We start from the raw sequence: 22,409 nt of genomic DNA, 5'->3' as shown, positions 1-22,409 counted from the left end.
TTTAATAGCTTTCATTCCCAACACACAACAAGTGATCCTGCTGCTGCTGCAAAACTATAGTGAAAATAAACTGGAAAGCTGTAGTGCTTCAATATATAGATTTGTCATTGTATCCAATAATTTGCCTGTGAGTCCAGGGGAAAAAAAAAAAAAGCCACCATTGAATTAAATTCTAATAATAAGCTGACAAGAAGAAAACACTAATCTTAGAACAAATAACTTATCTGGATTACTGGATTAATTAATCAATGAGGATAAGGGTCAGGAGGATGGGGGGGGCTGGGGAAATTCTCACCCAGGAAGGAAGAGCTCATTTAGTGCTGCATCTCAGCCCCACCATCAGCCCTAGGATTGCAAAGCAGGAAAGTCGAAAGTCCAACCAGAGAGCCAAGACGAATTAAGGGGTGCTGTGGCCAACTCTTTATCATCACCAAGTACTGCAGGCTGTATCAGGCGGTTGGTTTGGAATGAATTTGTAGCAGACTTTTAGGAAAATGTACCCCAGGGAACATAAAGATAGTTTACAGGGTAAATACAGAATTTAATGTGCTTGGGACAGAAATAATCCTTTTCTTTTCACAAAGCAGCTGCCATTACTGTGCTTTGAAATGTCCTAAGAGCTATTTGCAAAACAACAGAACTACTCCCATTCACTAAGGAGAGTAGCAGCGTATACAACAAAATCTGAAATCAAGTAGAATGTCTGTAAAAATAAGAATGAGATACATTCGATTTATTTTGTTTATTCAGAAAGCAATTCAGTATGAAAACAGCTAAACCATCAGTGCTTGAAAACAGAAACAAAGTGCATTTCATTAGTCTGTAAATATGATTTTAAATACAAACACAGGATGTAAAAACTGGTGCACCATCACCTCTGTAATGGTGCTGAGCCCATCTGGAGAAGTTTTAGACTTGTTCCCATTAGAAGAGTTTATTCCAAGAGATCAACAACGATTTACTTTCTGTAAGATTTAATTCCATCTGCGCCCTGATTTTCTGAAGACAGACAGCATTGATTTCCTGAACATCTTTCTTAAAATGTGATTCATCCATCATCATTCACAACCAGGGTGCGATAATGAAGAATAGATCATTTACACATAAATTGCTTTTGAACCCTGTCTGTATAATCATAGACTCCTACACAATTTTAAACCCACAAGGAGCTCTTAAAATGCATAGGTGAATAAAAATGCTATCTTGATAAAAAAAACAACCAAACAAACAGAAGAATAAAATTGTCACCACTCAAATCATGTGTAAAACCACTCTAAGAAGAGTATTGAGCTTAATCAGCGTTTCCAAAGTTCAAAACTGAAGAAGAAAGTTTCAGGTAGCATTTTTGTTACTTGCATCCTTTCATTGTAAATATGAACATGTAACTTAGGCCACACCTGTGTTGGGTAAAGCTCAGAGTTAAGATTATTAATTGTGCATCTCTTGCCTTAGAAGTCATGGTGGAGTTTTAATCCTTGAGGGCAAACTTCTAATCACTGGCTTTTCTCAAATAAATCTTGTTGAGAACTCTGACTGTATCAAGGATCAAGCTGTCAAATATGTCTTCAGTCACGCTCATCTTCACAGTTAATTCATCATCACCATAGTAAGTCCACTGAGATTCTTCTTTGTGGAGCTCCTGAATCTAAAATATAACACAGATATGAATGTTTACTGCAAGAGCATGGTCAGTTCTGGGAGGCACCAAGGAGCTGTGCCTAGCCTAATGATTTTACATATGCAATATTCACTTCAAAGTCATAAGAAATTAAAATACTGAATAATTATTGCAGGTGCAGTGAAAAGGATGCCCATGACCCCTGTAAGTTCCAAAGTTACTTTAAGTAAACAAGATGAAACAACGTGAGCATTTCTGGTTTCAGTGTAGAGAAAGTAAACAGGTCTTTGTTGAGAGGTCTGCTTACCAGGATGAGATCCACTCTGTCTCTCTCACAGTTTCCATACTTAGTCATATTAAGGAATTTTCTTTTCCCTTCTAAGTCATTCCTTTCCAGGTTCATTATTTTAATCATTTCCCCCTGAACAAATGTCTAAAAGATAAGAAAGGGTGAGAAGAATTGTTCTCATGAGAGATCTATCGTTGTGAAGCATTGGAAATGTGTGAAAAGGGCCAGTGTGGAGATCCAGCATCAAATCTAGGAATGCCCCACATTTTAGGGGGCTGGTTTAGAAGCAGCTGATTGATACCGACCAAAGAACACATTTTCAATGTGAGATCACTTCAGGGGTAGCACCCAAGATTACTGTAACCATGGACATTCAGAAGCCTGTTGTTCCTCTTGAAAGCCCTCTGCACTTGGAATATTGGGACAGTCTGTATTTACTGAGATATTTCAGTTGCACTGCCCCAACCCTTCCAACTTTGCCACTGTGTCACTGCAGTGCCTGCTCTCTTTACTCTTGCTGTTCTACAGTTTACATTTCCAGAATTTACCTTAACCTCATCGACATCTGTGCTTCTGCAGCGACACCTACAACAGCAAGATCTCAAGTTTTCTTTCAACCACGGAAATGTTTTTGGATGTGCAGTCACTTGATACTCCGCACGTAGAAGCTCGTGAGTCAAATCGAATATAACCTGCAACATCAAAAACACAGAGCCAAACTGAGTACCACGTGATGCTCTTTCCAAAGTTCTCTTAGCGTTTGACAAAAGATACCAGGCTGCTGACAGCAGGATCTTGCATCTCAGTGCAGAATTTATGATCATAGCTCACATCACAGATTTTCCTCTAGCTGTTGTGATGATCGTCACCTAACATCAGCCCGTACAGCAGCAGGTCTCAGGCAGTAATGTGTGATCATTCACTAAGTACAGGTTATGCACAAGGCCCTGGTGGGACTCAAATCTGCCATGCAGACAGAGGTCCACAAAATTCAGTAATTCCATGAAGATCTGTCCAAGCTCAGAGGCGGTGCACTTGGACTCTAGATTGTAGCTTTCCAGACAGTTTGTTTTGTTCTGACAGACCCAGGGTCTTAACAGAAGAGCTGAAGCAAAGGGCTCGTATCACAGCAAGGATGCCTATCCTAGAAGAATTATTTTGCAGTTCATTAACAGAAGCAATATTTTGCAATAGCTTTGTCAGTGTTCCTCTGCTCTATTCAGTATCAGCAGCAGGCATAACAGTAGGTACCAGCTAATGCAATTCATCCTACAGAACACTGAAAAAAACACAACAAACAACAACCAAACACTTAGAAAAAATACCTGATTATACATCCGTTTGCTTTCTGTTTCCAAATCACTCCCTGTGAAGTCATTACACTCAGACTGCTTTGGCACATTGGTTCTTGTGAAATTCGAACAAATGTTTTCTGGAGTCCATAATTCTTCTACAGCATATGCAGACAAGTTCTTTACATATGAAGTGTAGTGTGGTACCACAAGGGGAACCTCTACAGTTCTCTTCCAAGGAGCTGAGTGCCAGTGATCCAACAAGTATTGCTTTTGTGTTTGCCTTTCCAGAGCACGTTCATTAGAGTTTGGCTGATCAAAGTCTTTAGAGCTTCCAAAAACACCAGCGTCGAGGATTTTTAAAAGGAACTTCAGTGGGGAGAGAAAGAAAAACAAGGTGATGTACCCCATACTTTTCCACTGTTTTTTAGAGGCATTGAAATCATTAGCAAGTGATTTAGGGCTACACTTAGAAATCAGGAATCATATGCTCTCACTCAAGGGCTCAAATAAAGGCTTACTGATGCATCAGAAAGAAATAGGTATTTTAATTGTATTTACTAGAATTCAGAATTAGATTTACCTATTTGAGTTCTATGAAAGTTTTTGCTATTTCTACATTTTTGGTTCTGATTTGGGATTGCTTTTCCTACCCACTCCTCAAACCAAGTCTTGATTGTTTTTTAAAGCTTTCTTTTATAGTGCTTCCCATGAACTACTTTGGAAGCGAAAAATGAACAGGCTGGAAATGGAAGCAGCAGGCATCAAAAGTGCCATTTCATTGGAGTTCTAGGCTCCCCAGTAGGCTGAAGGAGAAGTGAGAGAACACTGCACACACGTCATCCACCAGCTGCAAAGTTCTTTAAATGATGGTTTAGCAGTTCAGCTCCATATGTCAACACAATGCAGTTTTTAATGGAAAAACAACTGGGCAACAGAAACGCTTGCAGCATAGACCCAACTTCAGATCCAACACTGAAGGTGACAAACTTTTCTGAGTGTACTTACAGGCAAAGTAGTTGGAGAAGTCTCTGAAGATGAAGGAAACCTCTTGTCTGTTTTTACTCCTTGTTTTCTTTTAATCTTCTTATATTCCTTAACTGCATCCCCTACAAATTTAGCCACAATTCTTTCTGCTATCGTGTGACAACCATGAATGCTAAGCATATTGAAATCATGCAGTAAAAGATCAGCAACCTTTGCTGATTGCTCAGTTAAGCAAGCAAGTGGATTTTCTTTGATAAGAAATTGTTTCTGACTGTCCCCTTGTTTTAGGCCTTTGGTATAATTCGTCACATTTTCTTCAAAGGCACCTTTGTATTTGTGTTGAGCTGTTTCAGAGAATGCAATTAACGCCTCCAATAGAAGTTTCTTACTGAGTTCAGCTGCGATATCATCAGTGAGTTTATTTCTTTTCTGATCCTCTACCAAGCAACAAACATTTTTGTTTGTGTTCATGCCATCTGCATGGCTAGCCTCACTTTCCTTTGGAGGCACACCTGCGAGCATCCCTTGTTTTATTTGTATCAAGTCTGTTTTTTCTTTATCTGATCCCCAGCACATTAAATTGTTTTGGTGATGACATTCATCACATTTACAGTGGTCAGAATGTGGAAGTGTTTGACTTCTTCCACACTGCAAGGCATCATACAGCCTAGACTTCTTTTCTGACACTTCTGATCCTCCTGGACTTTTTGTATCTTCAGCTTTCTGCTCTGTTACCCCTGCACCCTGCTCACCAACTTCAGGGTATCTGCAGTCTCTTCTGAAGGATTCATCATCATAGAAAGAGTCTGAGTCTTCATCCCCAGTGGAACTGGAACCATTGTTGTTATCCTCCAACAGGTGTGAAATCTCACCAGGTCTGACAAAGACACCACAGTGCTGTGCACATTCAAAATACTTCACCCCTTTGTAAGTTCCAGCATGATCACCTTCAGCTTTGTCCAGTGCGACACCAGCCCAGTGGCCGCTATCAAAGCGAGTCCGTCCTTTGAACATCAGGGTTCCAGGTTGGGTCTGCTTTACTAATACTCTGTCTCCAATTTCAAATGCTGACAATGGGTCATCACTGTCCTCCTCAGCTAATGGCAGCATTACGTATGTTTTGCATTGTTTCATCATGGAAGCAGGATTTTTACTGGCCTGACTAGAAGAAATAGGATCTGACACAGGCAGAAGCTCCAAAGACTGCGAAGGCATCTCCTGTTCTCCTTCCTGGTATTCTGACAAGTGCTCCTTTGCACAGGAAATATCTTCAACTAAGTACTGTTCTGAGAGGTTACCTTCCTGAGTTGAAAAGATATCAACTGGCTCTCGATTGAACGAGGGATATTCCTCAGACGCAGTGTCATCAGGTAATGGGGGAAAAGCATCCATTTTCAGGGATACATCTTCATTCATACACTGTCCAGTCTCTGGGACTGTCATTTGTTCTGGTGGAGATGGGAAATCATCTGTACTGAAGCTAGAATCATCATTTTTCATTGTATCTACACCCAAAGGGGGAGGAGGGAGATCTTCCCTTGGAAATGACAAATCCTTTTTATTAGAGGATGGCAAGTCAGCACTTGCATAGGACAACACTTCATCAACAGGAGACAGTATTTCTGACAAGGTAGCCTCATCAGCCAGAGGAAGGCCCTCATCACTAATAAAAATTGTATAATCTTCACTTCTGAAAGAGCTCTCAGAGTGAAACAGTTGCTTTTTTGAGGAAGAAAACTGTCCATTCCCCTGTTCCTTTGTGGCTTGCCTGTCAGTTTTTGAGTTCTTATGAGCTCCTGGGGCCAACCTCTGCAAAGACCCAATGCAGGTGGTTTCTGTATGGACGTCCCCAGAAATTCCCTGTGTGGACAAGGGCAGAGATACAATCTGATCGAGTTCTCCAGATATGCTTTTCTCATTCAAAAGCTGTGCATGATCATTTTGCACTGTTGCATTTCTGGACAGTGAACACGCTACTGATTTGCCATTTGCAATATCTTTGTCAGGTGGAAAAGAGACAGTACTACTAAATTGGTTATCAGCCACATCTAAAGGTTTCAAAGAACCCATCAGTGGAAGACTTTGATCCCCTAATAAGCTGCTAATTCCGTCATTCCTCTTTGATTTGTTAGTGATAGAATCAGGAGCGTGCTGCTCGCAGTTCTGAAGGAGGTAAATGCCATCACTGCACAAAGAGCTGGCAGCTGCATTTTTTGAGTTCCCTGAGGCTTCCAAGTGCAGCTTATCCATTCCCTCGGTGGGTTTACCAAACTGAGAGGAATCCAGTGCCGTTGTTTTGGAGGTATTTGCTTTGTCTGCTGAAAGGAAAGAAAGCAAATGACCAGTGCACCCATGAGCTGAAGCCTCTCCAGGGCATTTCTGGAAGTTCTGAGAGCATGATGAAATCTCTGTGCTGCTGCCATCCTTGGACACTTCAAGTTCATTGTGTTTGTCACTTTGTAATGTTTTCCTCCCAGAATTTATGGCTATCGGTGCCTCTTTCGGAACATTAGGAGAAGCATCATAGACTAATTCTTCTGGAATAGTGACATCAGCGTCCTCTCCACCTTGCACCTCTAATTCAACATCTGCAATAGAGCATTCTGAAACATCAATCCAAACTGCAGACACTTTCTGAAAATCTGGGAGAGAACAGTCAGATCTGGCACTTTCAGAGCTTGGAGAGAAGCTGTTTGACTCGCACAGTGATTCAGTAGGACCTAATCCTTCAGAAAAAGCTTTCCTCTGTAGTTCTTCAGCAGAAGTTTCTCGAGAATGATGGCCCAAAGGCTTCAGAGACTGGCTGCCATCCACCTGGTGGATCTCAAAAGGGGCAGACGTTTCCACTTCACGTGGAACACCTAAAGAACAAATTCAAGAAAGTGTTTTTATTTTGTAGAAGAAGTTGCTGAGAGGTAACTGGATTCAGATCTATTGAATACTCAGCAGTAAATTGCATTTAAAAAGTCTGCAGCATTAAATTCACTATCAAGTTGGAAATTAGTTGGATACCATAAAAACAAGTCAGGCTTATCAAATAAAGATGAAGAAATGAGTGTTGTAGCAAACAAGCAAATACAACAGTGCCAAGGTAGTCGATCAGAAGAGTCAAAGGCAAAGTTTTCATTAAGATCTCTATTATTTTAGCCCCAGGAGGAACTTCACTGCCTGATACAAGTAGACCATTATTCTCTATGGACAGAGAGTTCTCCAGGAAGAGCTGTTACTAAGATTATGATAAAGAACCACAGAAGCCCTATGGGGAAAAGGCACTTACCTTCTGAAAAAAGGATTTCGGAAGGTGCTTTTTCAGCTACACGCATGATCTGCGATTCTCTTAAAGAACCTGGGCTAACCCTGAAAATACAGCATTGTAATTGGATTAAAACTGAAATCACAAAGTGCACAGCACTCAGAAGCATTCAAAAATGTTGGCGCATTACGTTACGTTTCTCTAGGTGTATTTCTACCCATACACAGCACAATGCTGGACATGGCACCTTGTTCTCAACTGTTACTTCAGATGCTCTCTATTAAGACCAAAGCACTCTGTAGATACATTTTCTGAAGTTGGTTTCAACATTCATTCAGTTGACTCAAAAAGAATTACATGTTCAAAGAGCAGAACCAACTATGAGCATCAAGCTCAAGCAAGGCAACATTTGACACGTGAATAAGCAGCAGAAGGTAGGACAGGAGGTCTTGATCTTGACAGGGATGGTACCTCAGCTCAGCTAATGAACTTTCTTTCCTTAAATGTATTACTTCCATTACTGTAGATTCACTTGACATTGGTGCTGACCTTTTTTCACTGTCTTGGCCATCAAAAGAAAGATCTTTCTTCCTTGTCCCAGCCTGGAGAGGCAATGATATAAAAAAATAAAAAGCACTGAATAAACAAGAAAACTGAAGAATGCCAGTGAATTGCCACTGAAATTTCTCCAGGTTTAAGGCAATACAACACAACAGAACTTCAACGCAGCATCAACTTCATTATGTACAAGCTGAGTTCCAAGTGTGATATCTCCATGACAGACAATACCGTGCATTTCCTCCCTTGAAAATTTTATGCAAAGATAAAAAACAGGTAAGAAAACCATCAGCTTGACACGTGCCTGAAATGGACCACACGGGTCCTGTTCTTCTCTACAAGTCCTGCCATTTCTCTGCTCCCTGGGTGCTTTCTCCACTGTCACAGGGTCATTCTCTTGATCTTGTAAGAATGAGGTGCCATTACCTGAAATGTACAGATTACTCAGCGCAGAAGGAAGATGCGAAAGCCTTTCACCCTACACTGATTGTTTCCCTGTTTTTATTTTGCTCCTACTCCTTGTCACCCCAACAGAAGCTAAAGGGGCACTGGCCTTATTCATCCAACCACCCCTTATTTATCTTCCAGTTATGGAGCAGAAACTGTAATTCTCACTTCCAGAAGTTTCTATGCAGTCTCTCTTCCTATGCACAAACGCCACCCCAACAAGACCACTTACAGCTTGTCACACTTTCTTCTTGCTAATCCTGAGCAGATCCTCGTACCAAAACCCACACTGCAGACAAACAAGGAATAGATAAGCATCACAAGTTCTCTCCCATAGGCTACTCAGCTTTACAGTCCTCTTCTAAAAGATCATTTGAACTGCTCCACAGCACTGCTGAGGTTTCAACTCTCGCCTTCAGTAATTTAATTTGACTAGGTGTTCACAGTTGGCTACAGAAGTCCTTTTTTAATTGTGTACCTGCATTTGTGGAATGTCTGATCACAAAGACCATGCCTGTGGTTTGACTGGTAGCATCACACACTTTCTTGGCCACTGTTCCAGACACATCAGGACCTCGTGCACCCAGGGACTGCTGCAAACTCAATGGCTCCTCTGTCTGTTGCTGGTACTGTAGCAGTGCTTTCTTATTCTTGGTAGAAAAGCTGAAAACAGTCAGACAAGGAATTCATGACTGGGTGTTTCTTTGTGTTCCCAAGTCACAACATGCCTCTGCAAAGTCGATGAAGACATGAAGTAAGAGTTTCTGGTAGCCCATGCTGGTACCTATACTAGTAGCATGTGCATTATAAAAGCCAGTTATTTCTCTCTCTCCCTTCCACTCACAGGACTGTATTTTATACAGGCATACCAGAACAGAAGACTAGAAAATAAATCATCAGCTCTGAAAATGAAAAAAAAAGACCAAACCACAAAACCAACCCCATGACTATCAAGTATTTAAGGACATGAAACCAAGTATCCCAATTTGGCAGATTCATTCTCAATCCTTAGCCAAATGCTTGCCTGCTTACAAGAATTCATAACTATAAGCTCCGTGTTCCTTGTTTCTTGTATTTCACATCTACTGTTGAAACCCCAAACCAGCAGCTTTTTCTGCAGGTTAGCAATTTATTTATTACTTCACTTTATTTTTTAAATAGCATTTCCCAATCCCTTCCATTCCCTGACAGCCCTGCTTATTAACTTGATCTTCCTGGTCAGGATAAAATATTAACATACCTGCACAGGGGGTGGATGGCATCATTACCACTCCACACTTATATGGGAAACAGATCCATACACAGTAATGCAGCAGAGTTTGGGTGCATTGAGCTCCACCAGGCCCTGTCTGCCCCAGACTTATGCTAATACTGCTCTCCTATGAGCAGGCTTGTCAGTAATAAGAAGCGAAAGCACAGCCAAGAAACCTTTTAAAGATCCCTGTGACTTGTAATCAATAACACCATGAGTTATGGATCAATTCCATGACGGGATTTATTTGAAAGCCTTTCCCTGTGAGCAGTGCTCTGGCCAGTCTGCACAGGGTCTGTGGAACACCAAATGAGGGAGCTTCTCCTGCTGTCTTCAGCCGCTTCTCCTGAAGCAAGCTGGACGTTTGTTCACCTGAACCATTTGGACAACAGCCACACTGAGCAGCATGAACACTGCGAGTCCTCACCTGCACTGCTCAGCACCTCCTGCTCAGGGCAGAGCAAATGGGGGTGTTGGGGTGATGGCATCTGGGGAATGGGAGGTCAGTGCTTTCTCAGAACAGTTCTCCCTGAACTCCCACATTACACGTGACTGTGGGTATTTTACTGACACTTCTAAGCATCAGTTTATGCATAACATGAAGCCCCATGTAGCACAGAAGCCTTCTGTAGTTAAATCCCAAAAGACAAACCTGCTCTGAGGGGTTAAGTGATACATAACCTTAGAGTGGATGACAAAGGAGTGATTTTCACCAATTAAATCAATACGTTTCTACTCACTTCACCTGGGTATTTTGAAGTTTAATTAATACATAGTTGCAAAGTGCTCTGAGCTTGTAGTTAGAAGTCATCATGACAATGTGAGTTATCATCAGACACTGTATGGCATCATTAAAAAATATCCAGGTTATTAAAGCTATGGAAATTGAATGGCATAGGTCTGCTGTCAAAACTACAGTTGTTCCTAACGTTACAGAGATGGGCTTCAGTCCCACAGAACTGCTTAACAGTTCATAATACAGATAATCCTAGGGAAATGGCATACACTGGTAAACGTATTCTACTTGAAGAGTTTAGCAAGTAGTATGTAACCTTTATATATCTCCAGATATGGATCTATACCTCAGCTTACTTGGAACTGTTCACATACCTGGCAATAAGCTGGTACTTGCCCCAGTGAGCTTACCATTTTAGATACGAGATGGCAGACTGAACAAACAGAGGACACACAGAATAATCGATGAGGCAATATCGGTCAGAATGTTAAGCAGGGATATTGATGCATCAACTGCTTGACCACGGAGGTTTTCAAAACTTATCATTATAAAACGCCCTCTTGGGAGCATTTAAACCTCACACAATTATCTGGGCTATAACTGCTCCTGCCTTCCCCACCGGATTGGTTTTTGTCTTCAGCTATCACTGCAGAATGGGTTTTACTTACCCATCATATTTTTTGTTTTGTTTGTTCTTTAGCTGGACATAATTCTGTTTGTCCCCACACGCATCAGGCCCTGAAGATTCTGCCAAGGGGGAACCTAACATAGCATTAGAAATCTGTCTCATCTTTGGTTTAATTACTTCTTCGGTTGCTGGGCTCCTGGTAAGCTGAAAGGAAAAGGACTGCGTAAGTTTTCACCTGGGTATTAGCTGCAGTGCCAGCTCTGACTTTGTTATTATCCATCCACATAAACAACCAAAAAGAGCATTGAGACTTCTATTAACAGCCTCATTAGGACTGCAAAAGTAATCAACAGGCTAAGAATTAGTTTAATGGAAACAATCTCATGTAAGAATTGAATGGTCTGAGATGCTGAAGTCCTGTTCAGATCCAGCTTTTATGAGAATCTTTACCTTAGATTCAATTCTAATAACGAAGAACACCTGTTTATTAAGAGAATAAGCAGATGTCCAGCACACAAGTCCAAGCCTAGCACGACCTGCACCCACACAATTAAAAGCTATCACTCATTAAGTGACTTGATAACCTTTTTCTTCCCAGTTAGATGATGCAGTTCTTCCCGGAGTTTCGCTGTTGATTGCTGTATCATTAAGATTTCTCTTTGTTGCTTTAATAAGAGTTTCCTCTCTTGATGGGCCGCCCTGTAGATATTTTGCAGGTGCTGTATTTCTACCTGCATAAAGCAGAGAAAGAAAACAGTAGGAGAGAGCTAAGAATGAATTTTAAAAAGCACCAGAAGGTAGGAAACAAACGGAACAATGCACATGAAATAACACCAGTAACCTTTTCCCTTTAAAAATACAAAAAAAGCAATACGAAATCTTGCTCCAACCACCTCCCAGTGCTGCATGAAGCAGGGGGGGATGCAATGAGCCCCAGATGCTCTTGCAGCATTACCTGCTCTTGTTTCAGCTCTGTTAGGACTCTGCGCTGCTTCTCAGCCATGGCAGAGGCTCCCTTGGTGTCTTGCAGGAGTTCCAGACAGCTGAGAACCAGAGAAGGACAGGTACCATGGTCAGGTGGATAATTTAATGCCATGAATGCAATAGTTTCGAGGGGGAGAGGGAAGAGGGGGGGAAAGCAGCTATAATGCACAGGAGCAAAGCTTCTCTCCAAAGAGCTGTGGAGCTGCAGTAGCCATAGCAGGCGCTGCAGAAGGTCCTGCTGGGCTGTGAGGGCACATCACCATGGAAGGCCGACCCACACGAGGAGACCAGACCACCCTGAGGGTCAGAGGAAGGGACACCTCACACTGCTGGGATGCTGCAGCTGCCCCTTCTGCTGTGCTCTGAAGAGAAGAAAACCAGCAGGTCCTCTCCTGCTTCTTCACCCGCACACACTCCATACAAATTGGGTTTTATATTTGCTCTCTTTCCCCTAAAGGAGGAAGCATTCTGACAGAGCAGGAGCTGCACCCCTCCATCACAGGACCCTCCCCAGTGCAGGCCCACCTGCCCAGCTTCCCTCACCGCCTCTGGTGGCCCAGCCAGGCCAGCTCAGCTCTGGCTTTATCCCGCACGGCTCCCCTGCGCAGCTCCAGGAGGGCGGCCTGGTGGCGGGCGCGCAGCTCCTCTCCCCTCAGGCACTGCTCTGCCATGGCCAGGCTGAAGCAGCAGAAGGAGCTGGAACGTCCATGGTGCCGGCCAGCATCACTCCACTGGGGACAGAGCAGAGCGAGTTTCACACGGGGACCGAAAATACAACAAGATCCAAGCCCAGTAGGGTGGAAGCAGAGCTGGTGTTACCTGGCTGTCCTGGTCACTGCTGTCCCTGGAGCCATCTGCTGTGCAGGGATCCCCGTGGGGCAGCTCTGTTGGAGCTGACAGCAGGTTCAGCCCTTGGTGGCCATGCAATGGCTCCCTGTCCTCTGCTGGCAGAGATCCTGAGGAAGGGAAGGTTTCAAGTCATCATAAATAGAATATCTAACAAATAGAGAAAGAGAAATGACTGAAATTTGTGATTAATGGTTCCAGCTCTTGAATTTTACAGTATATCGTGAGCCATGCTAAAAAACACCACTGTTTACACTGTGCCACCAAATCCTTTAACTCAGAGCTCACCTTCATGAAGGGCTGAGCCAAATGAACTCCTTCCTCCCAGAGATTTCCTTTGTCCCACAGCTTTGGAGTCCACTGGGCTCCGATCTCTCTCCACATTCAATGGAAATTGTTCCAGGGAATGCATCTCTTCATTACTGAAGGTACAAGATGAAGGACATTTTTTTCTTGTTGCAATTAGAGAGAAAATTTAAATCCCCAGCTTTCTTTGAAAAACCCTCAGAGGAGGCATCTGATGGCACCGCTGCAGGCTGCACTGCACACTGTGTCCCATACCTGCCAGCTGTGCTGTCACCTGCAGACTGCTGTCCTGCCCATGTTTGCTCTGCATGGTCCAGCTTCAGCACAGGGGAATCGCTGCCTTTAGAAGCGCTGCGCAGCTGCAGAAACAGAAATGGTCCATAGATGTGAGCGATCTATTTGGAAGGCAGAACTTTCAGTCCTTCTCCCCTTACCCTGTTGGGTACAAATATATTTATTTTAACAGTTATTCCTTATGAGCTCAAGGACCGATGAGATGGGTACTACTGACAGTGAAGTAACTGGGTATGGAGGGCAGGGAGCATCACTCATCCTTGGGGTGTATAAAACATATGGAAAAATAAAACAGCACAGAGGATGCTTGGCTCAATCCAGAAGCAGCAGCACAGGAACTGGAATCACTCACCTTTAAATCGTTCTGAAGCAGGTCACTCAAAGACCTCTGGCTTTCCTGAAGCTCTAGCTTGGCTTTCTCACTCAGCACTGCCAGCCACTGCTTCTGCTGGAGCTGATATGCCTATGGTAGGAAATGACACACTGCATATGGTATTTTTAACTGAGTCACATGGCTCCTCAGAGCTGGGTGCCAAAGGGCAGCAAACCCTGAGAGAGCAGCACAGGTACTGTGCCACCAACCCCTGCTGTATCCTGCATACCCTCTGGAAGGCAGCCCAAACACTTCTCTTTGCCTCAGCTAGCACAAAACAAGGCATTCGTGGCCACCTGCACTAACATAGCATTAACAAACAATAAATAAAGCTTTGCAGCTCTCCCTTGCAGCCACATGGATTTTATAAACCTGCTGCAGAACCAGCTGATGCCAATTATGGCCTGAACACACCTGTGTCCTTGGATAGCCAGCAATTTTTATTTCATTTTATTTTTTAACCTCTGATAGCAGCACTGCAATTGCTTTTTGTCTGGACTGCTTACTGTACCTTCAGTTTGTGAGCCAGCAGGAGGGAAGTTTGTTTTAAGTTGTGCAGATGGTTCCTGTGTTTCTCTTTCAGTTGTGCACAGCTAGGGTCTGCCTCACCTGCAGAAACTTATGAAGTGGATGTTAACAGTCACCATATTTTAATTGAAAAAAATAAAAAGAATCCATGCTGTATTTAACAGGTGCCAGCAGAAGAAAGTATCAGAATTTAGGAGAGGGAGGCAGCAGAAGGAGATTGCTTCGGATTCCAGTGGGATGCTACCCTGAAAATGCATTTCTATGCTGTCAGAGTCCATGGGGATTTAGGGATTTGCCAGGAGGGGCGGCTTGCTGGGTCCCAGCTGGGCACACAACACCTTGTGAGCAGTCAGGATATTTTCAGCAGGGTCCCAAGGCATCCAACTCCCAGCTCTGCTGCGTTTCAGGCCTGGCTGTGCTTCTCAAAGCACTCTGAAGTTGTAACACACGGACATAAACAGGGCTGTTGAAAGGGAGAGGGTGATGCATACATTTTTGTACCTGTGTTTTCCTTATGAATCCTTCCTGGACCTATAATTGGAAGACACCTAAATCTCACATCTGCCTTTATTCTCAGACCAGCTTCTCTGCATGTATTTAAGAAGGAAATCGTCCCTACCTCCATCCTGTCAAGAAATCTGTTAGCAGGCAGTCCTGCAAGCAGTGGGGAGAGGGAAGGGGGTCGGATTCGGGAGGGTTGTGCCAGGAAGCAGGACTGAGGAGCTCCTAACTGTTCTCTGGTCTGAAGTCCAGAGGGTGTGTTTTTGTCACTCTGCTCCTTCACTGCACGAGCAGAATCAGATCCACTGGTTACAAAAGAAGAAAAGCTTCCCAACCTGGTGATCTCTGGGGGAGCCCTAACAGCATCACATGTGCCCTCCATCCTGTCCCTGTGCAGGGCTGCAGCCTTGACGGCTCTGTTTTGTCACGGGGGAGAAAAGCCTTTGCTTCTATGTGGGGAAAACAACCCTTGTTCCAGGTGCGCCTGTTTCCCTGCTACTTCCTTATTGTGACTCTCTCATCTGCCTTTTACAGTATAGGTGATGTAATGTTTACCAGTGATGTTCTTGGCTGCCTTAGGCTTCTCAGATGAATTGCTAAGCTTATGCAAACAGGTTGAGTGTTTACTCTGAGCTGTGCCACTGTCACAGCAACCAGAGTCATAAGTGAAGCGTGGGTCATAAATAGAAATAGGTTTGACTTGATAACATCAGATATAATCATGTTCAGATCGCCTGAATCCAAATGACCCCACATCCCAGGGTAAACCCACAACACGCAGGGTTCAGTTTTGCTTATGTGAATCTCCCAGTTCTGGGTGGTTGTTTGGAAAGGCAGAATCATACAGAATGGTTCAGCCATCACACGGCCAGCAGAAGGTTCGCTTTCAACAACTGTTGGTTTCACCTCACGCTTCCCACTCTGGGGGTCTGACTCAGATTATCCAGTGCTCACAGCTACCAAAGCTCAATGTGAGGGTGGCCTCTTCAGCGCAGAGAAATAAGATGATGTCACAGCAAACCAAATAAATAAAGGGAAGGTATGGAGCAGATCTATTGGTGCTAACTTGTCTGAGTAGATTTCAATACCAACGTGTGAACGATGGGAATCTATTAGGGCACTGTTTACAACTGGGAAGTATTTTCCATTTGTGCCTCATGAATGATGTTATTGGTGTTCCATTCAGAGATTGACCACCAGGATTGATCTCAAGGTGAGCACAAAGTTTTTTTCTGAGATGTTTTCACTCCTCTTGGACATCATTTTCCTAACAGAGGCTGTTGCCAGATGCATTCATTGTGTTACAACATCCTGCGTTAAGGAAAATACCATCTGGCTAGAATTCACGTATGATGAATGGCATTTCACTGCATATCCAGATAGCTTCAATGTACACACACTCTGTCTTTAAAAAAAAAAAAGCTATTTATTAAATCAATTTCCGCTGCACCTGCAGAATCTCAGCAAAGCCCTGTAGAATCTCTGTGACATGTAATTAAAAAAGCTGGGCTAAAAGTCTCATTTTTCTAATCACTTGAAGCTAGGCAGAAGCACTTACTGCTGCGCTACTCAAGGACAGCTTTTCCTCTTTCTGCCCGTGTCAGCAATCAGTCCAAAGCAGTGATTACCAAACTGCTTCCATGCTGCTTCAGATGGAAGCACAGCTTTTACTGCATCGTTCCCTGGATGTCAATGGAGGTGGGGTGACAGTGGTCCAGAAAGGTCTCCTGTAATGGAGACACGGACCCAGCACTAAGAGACCACTTGCTGCCCAAGGCAAGGCAGTCTTTCTCTCAGTCATCACTGCACTGACCTATTATGTGATGAGCTCTTCAGGCTTGGGGTGGGTGAAATCCCAGCCAGGCGTTTCAACACTTTGTTGGTGTGCAGGAACTGAGTTGTAGTGATGACAGGTGAGCAGAGCTGCAAAGGTTTTCTGACTCCAGATCAAACTGAGACATGCAGCACCAAGTAGGACAGCTGTTCATCCTTCCTTTAACAAGACCTGAGCCAAAAGCAATCCCTAAGTAAGAGACTCTAATCTTGAGAGCTACACTTATTTACCCAGGAAAATCAATGCCCTCATCTGCATCCTTGAGTACCTTGGAGAATCTGTATTTCCACATCTGCAGTTTCTTCTCTCTTCTATAACTATGCCACTTGTCACTGAGGGGTAGCTGCTTGCTGGACTAAGGGATTAATGTGGCCGGTGCCACTCCTGTCCTCTGCACGTTTTGTGCTTATATTTAAATCCTCTGGTGCATGGGGTTGGCCAGAGTTCAGCTTCCAGCCAGATGTTGCAGCACATGGCCATACGTCACCCTGCTATTGACCCATCCATGTGTGGCATCTCACACACACAGCAAGTCAGCAGCTCTTGCCACAGGCTAGCAAGAGATGGGCCTGCACCTGGACCTAACCAGCACACTGACTTTCTGTGAAATGTTCCTTCTGTGTCTTATCTGTTGTATTAAATTCCCTCAGCCTATTGCATGCCCAGCACAGGTAAAGCCCCGCTCTGTGTGGCAAAGCAACACTGGACCCACAGAGCAAGAAATACACGTATCCACATGCTTTGTGGCAACGTTTTACAGGTGACTTTACAGGTGGAGCTCACCCAAGCTTTGTGAACTACAAAAAGCGGTGCCTATTTTGTGGCAAAACACGAAGAGCTCTCTTATCTCTGAGCCATCAGTCGGAGGACCATTGGCTGCTGCACTTCTGTGCTGATGGCGTTAACTTCATCGTGTCTCCCTCTCCCACAGACAAGAAGGCAGCTCCCTCTAGTGATGTGAGACAGCACTGGATCAGCAGCTAAGCACATACATCGTAGAGATGAACATACACCTTTTGTGATCCAGGTTAAGATTATGCATTTTAAGAACGATGGGCACCATTCCATTGGTTTCTCAATGCCACAGCTCTCAATCAGTAGCTGTGTGGAAGATGAAGCACTCACAAAAGACTTGTTTAATGGCAATTCTCAGCTTATATCTTGTCTCTCGGATACATAACAGGAAGAAATGAGGGCCTGGCATACTGAAGTGGGCTTTCCCACTCGTAGTCCATGTGCAGATGGCATTTACAGTTCTGGGTTTCACATTGGTTGTGTTCAAAAACAAAATTCAAGAGCTCAGGACAGGCTCACTGTCTCCACACAAGCAGTGAGCAGTTACAAATAGTTTGTGAACATCAGTTTGGTGTATTCTATTATATCTGAAAATGCCAGTTGTCCTTTTGCCGAACGTGTTTACAACAGAGAAGAAGTAATTTCTTTGGCACAGCAATTAGTAGCTAGGTGATGCCTGTGCCTTCTACGTGTAAATATTTATACTTTGCCCTGGCTGTATAATTACACATCATTACGCTGCGTGTGCACGGCAACTTCTGTGTCCTGTGAAAGAGAACAGAAGCAACTGCTGTGCCATGCATGACAGCAGACAATGCAGCCCTGCGTCTGAATGCCCTTTTCCAGATACGAGTGGGGAACGGATCCACCGGTGACCCATATTTCAGGAGGACATTGTCTGCAGGATGACAGTTGTGTGCCTCATCTGCAGCAACACGGCCGTCGTGGGGCTGTGGGCTCGTGGTCAGAGCTTGGGCTGAGCTCACTGTCAGCTCCTATGGACACCCGGGGAAGGTGGAGGTGTCTCCTGGCGCAGGCAGCAGGCAGCTGCTCCCATTGTGCAGGGGCAGCAGCGGGCAGAGGGCTGTCTGTCTGCCATAGCTTCCAGAACTGGGCCTTTCCATATTAATAGTAAATAAATACAATGTCTTTCGTTGATGGTAAACACTTTGGACAATGGACTTCTGTCCAACCCTGAGAGGAACTCATGTGGTCCCCCGGGGACCGGAGAGAAGCGCAGCAAACAATGCTGGCTTCCCCACCAATCTCAAAATCCAATATTACTTATAAAATGTTGTGGGGAAAACAATGAAGAATCCTTAATAAGAGCAAGGGCTTTTTGTAAGTACCCTCTTTGAGGAAAGGTTATCTGATCTTGTTCTTTTGTCTCAGAAAAGCCCTTAAAACAATGCACCATCTGCTGCTGTTTGTTGCAAGCAAGCAGTGATCTCTCCAGCCAGAGCAGGCCTGCATGCTGCTGTTTGCTGCTTAACCCTTTCAGCAGCTAACTTCCCCTTGTTTCTATGCAAATATCTGCTGTGAGCAGAAGTGGCACTTTGCACCCACCCTTCCCTTGGCCTTCCCTTGGCTTGAGCCTCATCCAGCCTGCATCCTTTGTCACCCCCTGTAAGTGCTCTGTGCTGCACAAGGCGGATAACACCCCACGCTTACCCAGTGTATTAATCATGGGGCATTAATTGCAAAGCATCCTTCAGATGCAGCCACAAGGGGATGGAGATGGCTCAGATCTGAGGGAGGTTTGTTCCGTCAGGGCAGTCTGTGGCTGCCACCATCATCGAGGTGACATTCTGCTGAGTTCACCTCTGCGAGACAGTGAAGCACTGAAGAAAAAGCCAAAGCACTCCTGTTGCATCTCTAGCAGAGTGTATCAGTGAAATTGGACGTGACATTTGGGGGGTAATGCTAGCTGCTGATTCTCTCCCAGTAGCACAGGCAGCAGAGGGGGGAGGCACAGAATACCCACCCACCCACCCCATGGAAGCATCCCCTTACCGCAGTGCTGCTCAGTGCTGCCTCGAGCTCTGCAGGGCTGCAGTGTGCGGCTGCCTGCTGTCCTCAGGCTCTCCATGCAGGGATGGCGTTGGGCAGCTGCCCCTCGATCCTGCAGCGCTGGAACTGCCCCACACCTCTGAGCTGCAGGGTCTGTCTGCAGGCTGTGTGGAGGTAACAGTTACTGAGAGAGTTTTTGAGGTCAGGCACGGGTATAAGCATCTGCTGAACTCAAGAATGGTTTATTTCATTTTAGCAAAGCTCCCATTTCCCTCATTTTGTTAAACAGAAACAAAAGACCCACAGAAAAGTCACGGCTGCCCATGTACACAGCTACCCTTCTTGCACCTCAGTATTGTCAGGAAAGCCAGGAACGCTCATTGCTCTGGGACTGCTCTGCAAGAGATGCCTTTTTCAAAATCAACTTTGCTGTTCCTAAGCTTTATTTATTAGGGTTGCACTGCACATCACATGCCATTGTTGGCACCTGGTTGCACAGTCCAGCTCTGAAACTTGGCAGACGTTTCCAAAATCTCTTTAGAAACCCAACGTAATGATCTCAATTCCAGTCTGCCTGGGACTATGCTGAGCATGGCCATGGCCCACCTGAGATCTGTCAGTGTATTTCCATATTTCAGCACAGTTGTCCTGACCACACTCTCAGGTAACTGCCTGACTTTGTTTTTATCCATAACTGAGCTGAACTGAAAAGATGAGGAAGGAGCAAAGGTGTGAAAATGGGCATTTATTGATCCAGCCCCAGCTTGAAATGCAGGTGGGGGACACATCAGAACGATGACAGATGTTTTCTTTTTGATACAGAAAAAAATGATTGTGGAATTTTTATTTTTTTTTTTTAATCAGCAATCAGCTTAGGGAAATCTCATTTCATTTTTCTTGTTAATAAGCTTTTCTTTGTTTGTCATGACCCAGAAACAGCTGAAACGATTAGCGCAGCCTCCGCTAGCGCGCCTTGGATGTGGTCTTCAAGCATTGGGAGCAGAGGGGGGTGGGGGAGAAAGAAAAGAGGCAAAAGGGATTTCTTACAAAGCAGTTCTAGCATTGGCTGGGCAAATACGCTGAGTAGCGTTTCTGCCTCTTTGTTGTGTTAGCTTTTCAGTCAATGCCACTTTTTCCTTTGGCTGTTGATAAATGTCTGCTTCTGTTTGGGAAGGCTGTGAACATCACTGGGAGTCAACACTTTGTACGAGGAGACACCGCACAACCAACAGTCCCTCTCCTCTAAACACAACCAGCTCTGCAGAGGGCATAAATCATCCCTAAATCACCCCAGTTGCCAGGTGAGGTTCTTTGGATCAACACCACCCAAAGCAATGCAGGAGGAGCCGGCACCTGGCAGCCCCTGGACACAGCACCTCCACCTGCCCCCTGCCTGCTCTGCCTTGGGCCATAAGGCTGCCCAGGGCACTTCAATAAATGAACGTACAGCAAAAGTGCCATGATCTCTTTGGCTCCCTGGAGACGTGGAAAGAAAGAGAGCCACTCCGATAGGTAACCGAATCCAAATAAGGATGAAATCGCATCAGCATTTCGTGGCGGTTTGGAGAATTCCCATCAGTGAGTCATTTGCATCAGCAACAAATCTCCGTCAGCCGCCTCTGCAGACTGCAGAGCAGCCGTGCATGAAATGGGAGCATTTCTTATGGAAAGATGCACCTGTGGGACTGCTCGCATGAATATGAATCGCTGTTTTCACAGCTCTAATGAAACATGTAAACACAAAACCGTGCTGTTGTAAGCAGCTATGGTAAGGTCATGTTCAGGAGCGGTGATTTTGTAACGCTGGATGTTTTGTATTCGTGAATGAGGCTGGCAAACAGTTTTGAGCAGGTGGCTTTCTTTAAATGAACTCTTGAAGGGAATATGCATGCCAACCAACGGCAGGCACACAGCAATATGGCAGCTAGCAGCAGCACAACTCAGATCCAACTCAACTGCTGTTACCGTCACGTTTCTAACCTTGCCCTTGGCTACGCTGGTGATGTACACACACGGATTTACCAGTGCTTAAGGAAACACCAGCTGAGCGAGGAGCACTGTGAGTCACCTGCTGGTGTCCCACTGCTCCTCTCCCCAGAACCTCACATCGTCATACAGAGGGGTTCAGACCCAGCCACGGACTGCTGCAGTTGGCTCAGTCCCACCTGCAGGGTGCTGGGCAGAGCTGGGCCATCCCCCCAGCACAGCACCTTCTCCTCCTCTCCCAATGGGAAGATGGGGACGCAGAGGCCGGTCTGCTGCACAGATGTCCTTTTGGGTAATGCCTGTCCAGGTCATATTTAATCTCTGAGGGTTTGGAGGATTTATTCTCCAAGGGAAACCTCTCTGCAGGGGCTGCGTGGCCCTGCTGGGTCTCTGCCATTCTTTATCAGCAGGACAGGGCATGGTCTGACCTGCGGGTAGCGATCCCTATGAGCTAATGGGTCCCATCCCTGCAACCAGGGACATCCCACCTGGAGCAGCCACACACACAGCACTTCCCTACCTAAAAATACCTAATACATCTCAGCAAAGCGTTCTCTGTCTGCTGCCATTTACACTAACCATTGAATTAACGTTGGCTGACTAAAAATAGCCCGAGCCCATGCAGTCCTTCCTCCAAACTTCCTGCTTTGAAACACATTTTCCATAATTGCTGTGCTCTGCCTCCAGCTCTGCTTGAGGAAATCGGGCGCCTGTGAGGAGGTGTTGCTGCACACACACACAGGCTGTGGAGCTGCTGCAACCAGATTGTTTCGCCCACTTTTGGAGCAAAGTGAGGGAAAACAATTTCTGTAAATGACTTTATAGTATTCAGTTGATTAAATCAGTCTTTAATCCCCTGCAAGAAGGAGATCAGTGCAGATTTAACTAGGTA

The 22,409-nt window shown here is 44.7% G+C and overlaps 1 protein-coding gene across 3 annotated transcripts; it reads right to left on the bottom strand.

The window, feature by feature from the left end:
* Positions 1 to 727: 727 nt before the first annotated feature.
* Positions 728 to 14,200, bottom strand: CCDC187 (coiled-coil domain containing 187). 3 transcript variants are annotated; one of them, XM_048966344.1, is made up of 13 exons: positions 14,093 to 14,200; positions 13,843 to 13,953; positions 13,452 to 13,555; positions 13,179 to 13,312; positions 12,864 to 13,000; positions 12,588 to 12,775; positions 12,016 to 12,103; positions 11,645 to 11,791; positions 11,101 to 11,264; positions 8,923 to 9,107; positions 8,302 to 8,423; positions 7,464 to 8,041; positions 6,940 to 7,047 (listed from the first exon to the last, which is right to left on the bottom strand). In XM_048966344.1, the coding sequence occupies exons 1-12, from the start codon at positions 14,147 to 14,149 to the stop codon at positions 7,793 to 7,795; spliced, it is 1,686 nt and encodes a 561-aa protein (XP_048822301.1). In that variant the 5' UTR covers positions 14,150 to 14,200; the 3' UTR covers positions 6,940 to 7,047; positions 7,464 to 7,792. The 3 variants fall into 3 exon arrangements, with proteins under 3 accessions (XP_048822300.1, XP_048822301.1, XP_048822302.1); XM_048966345.1 differs by lacking the exon at positions 14,093 to 14,200 and having other exon boundaries at positions 13,452 to 13,631; positions 13,843 to 13,949; XM_048966343.1 differs by lacking the exons at positions 8,302 to 8,423; positions 8,923 to 9,107; positions 11,101 to 11,264; ... (6 more) ...; positions 13,843 to 13,953; positions 14,093 to 14,200 and adding exons at positions 728 to 1,645; positions 1,926 to 2,051; positions 2,456 to 2,599; positions 3,233 to 3,568 and having other exon boundaries at positions 4,208 to 7,047; positions 7,464 to 7,775.
* Between the last annotated feature and the right edge of the window lie 8,209 nt (positions 14,201 to 22,409).

This window comes from Lagopus muta, chromosome 19 (assembly GCF_023343835.1).
Source record: "Lagopus muta isolate bLagMut1 chromosome 19, bLagMut1 primary, whole genome shotgun sequence".
NCBI lineage: Eukaryota > Metazoa > Chordata > Aves > Galliformes > Phasianidae > Lagopus > Lagopus muta.
The sequence above is the reverse complement of the archived record's forward strand: the minus strand, read 5'-3'. Positions and strand labels throughout refer to the sequence as shown.

Coding starts and splice junctions, on each gene's coding strand:
- CCDC187 (XM_048966343.1), bottom strand. CDS start 7,608: ATGCTTCTGAGTGCTGTGCACTTTGTGATTTCAGTTTTAATCCAATTA. Junction 3,569..4,207: donor CTTCTCCAACTACTTTGCCT/GTAAGTACACTC, acceptor TCCCCACTGAAG/TTCCTTTTAAAAATCCTCGA. Junction 2,600..3,232: donor GCAAACGGATGTATAATCAG/GTATTTTTTCTA, acceptor TTGATGTTGCAG/GTTATATTCGATTTGACTCA.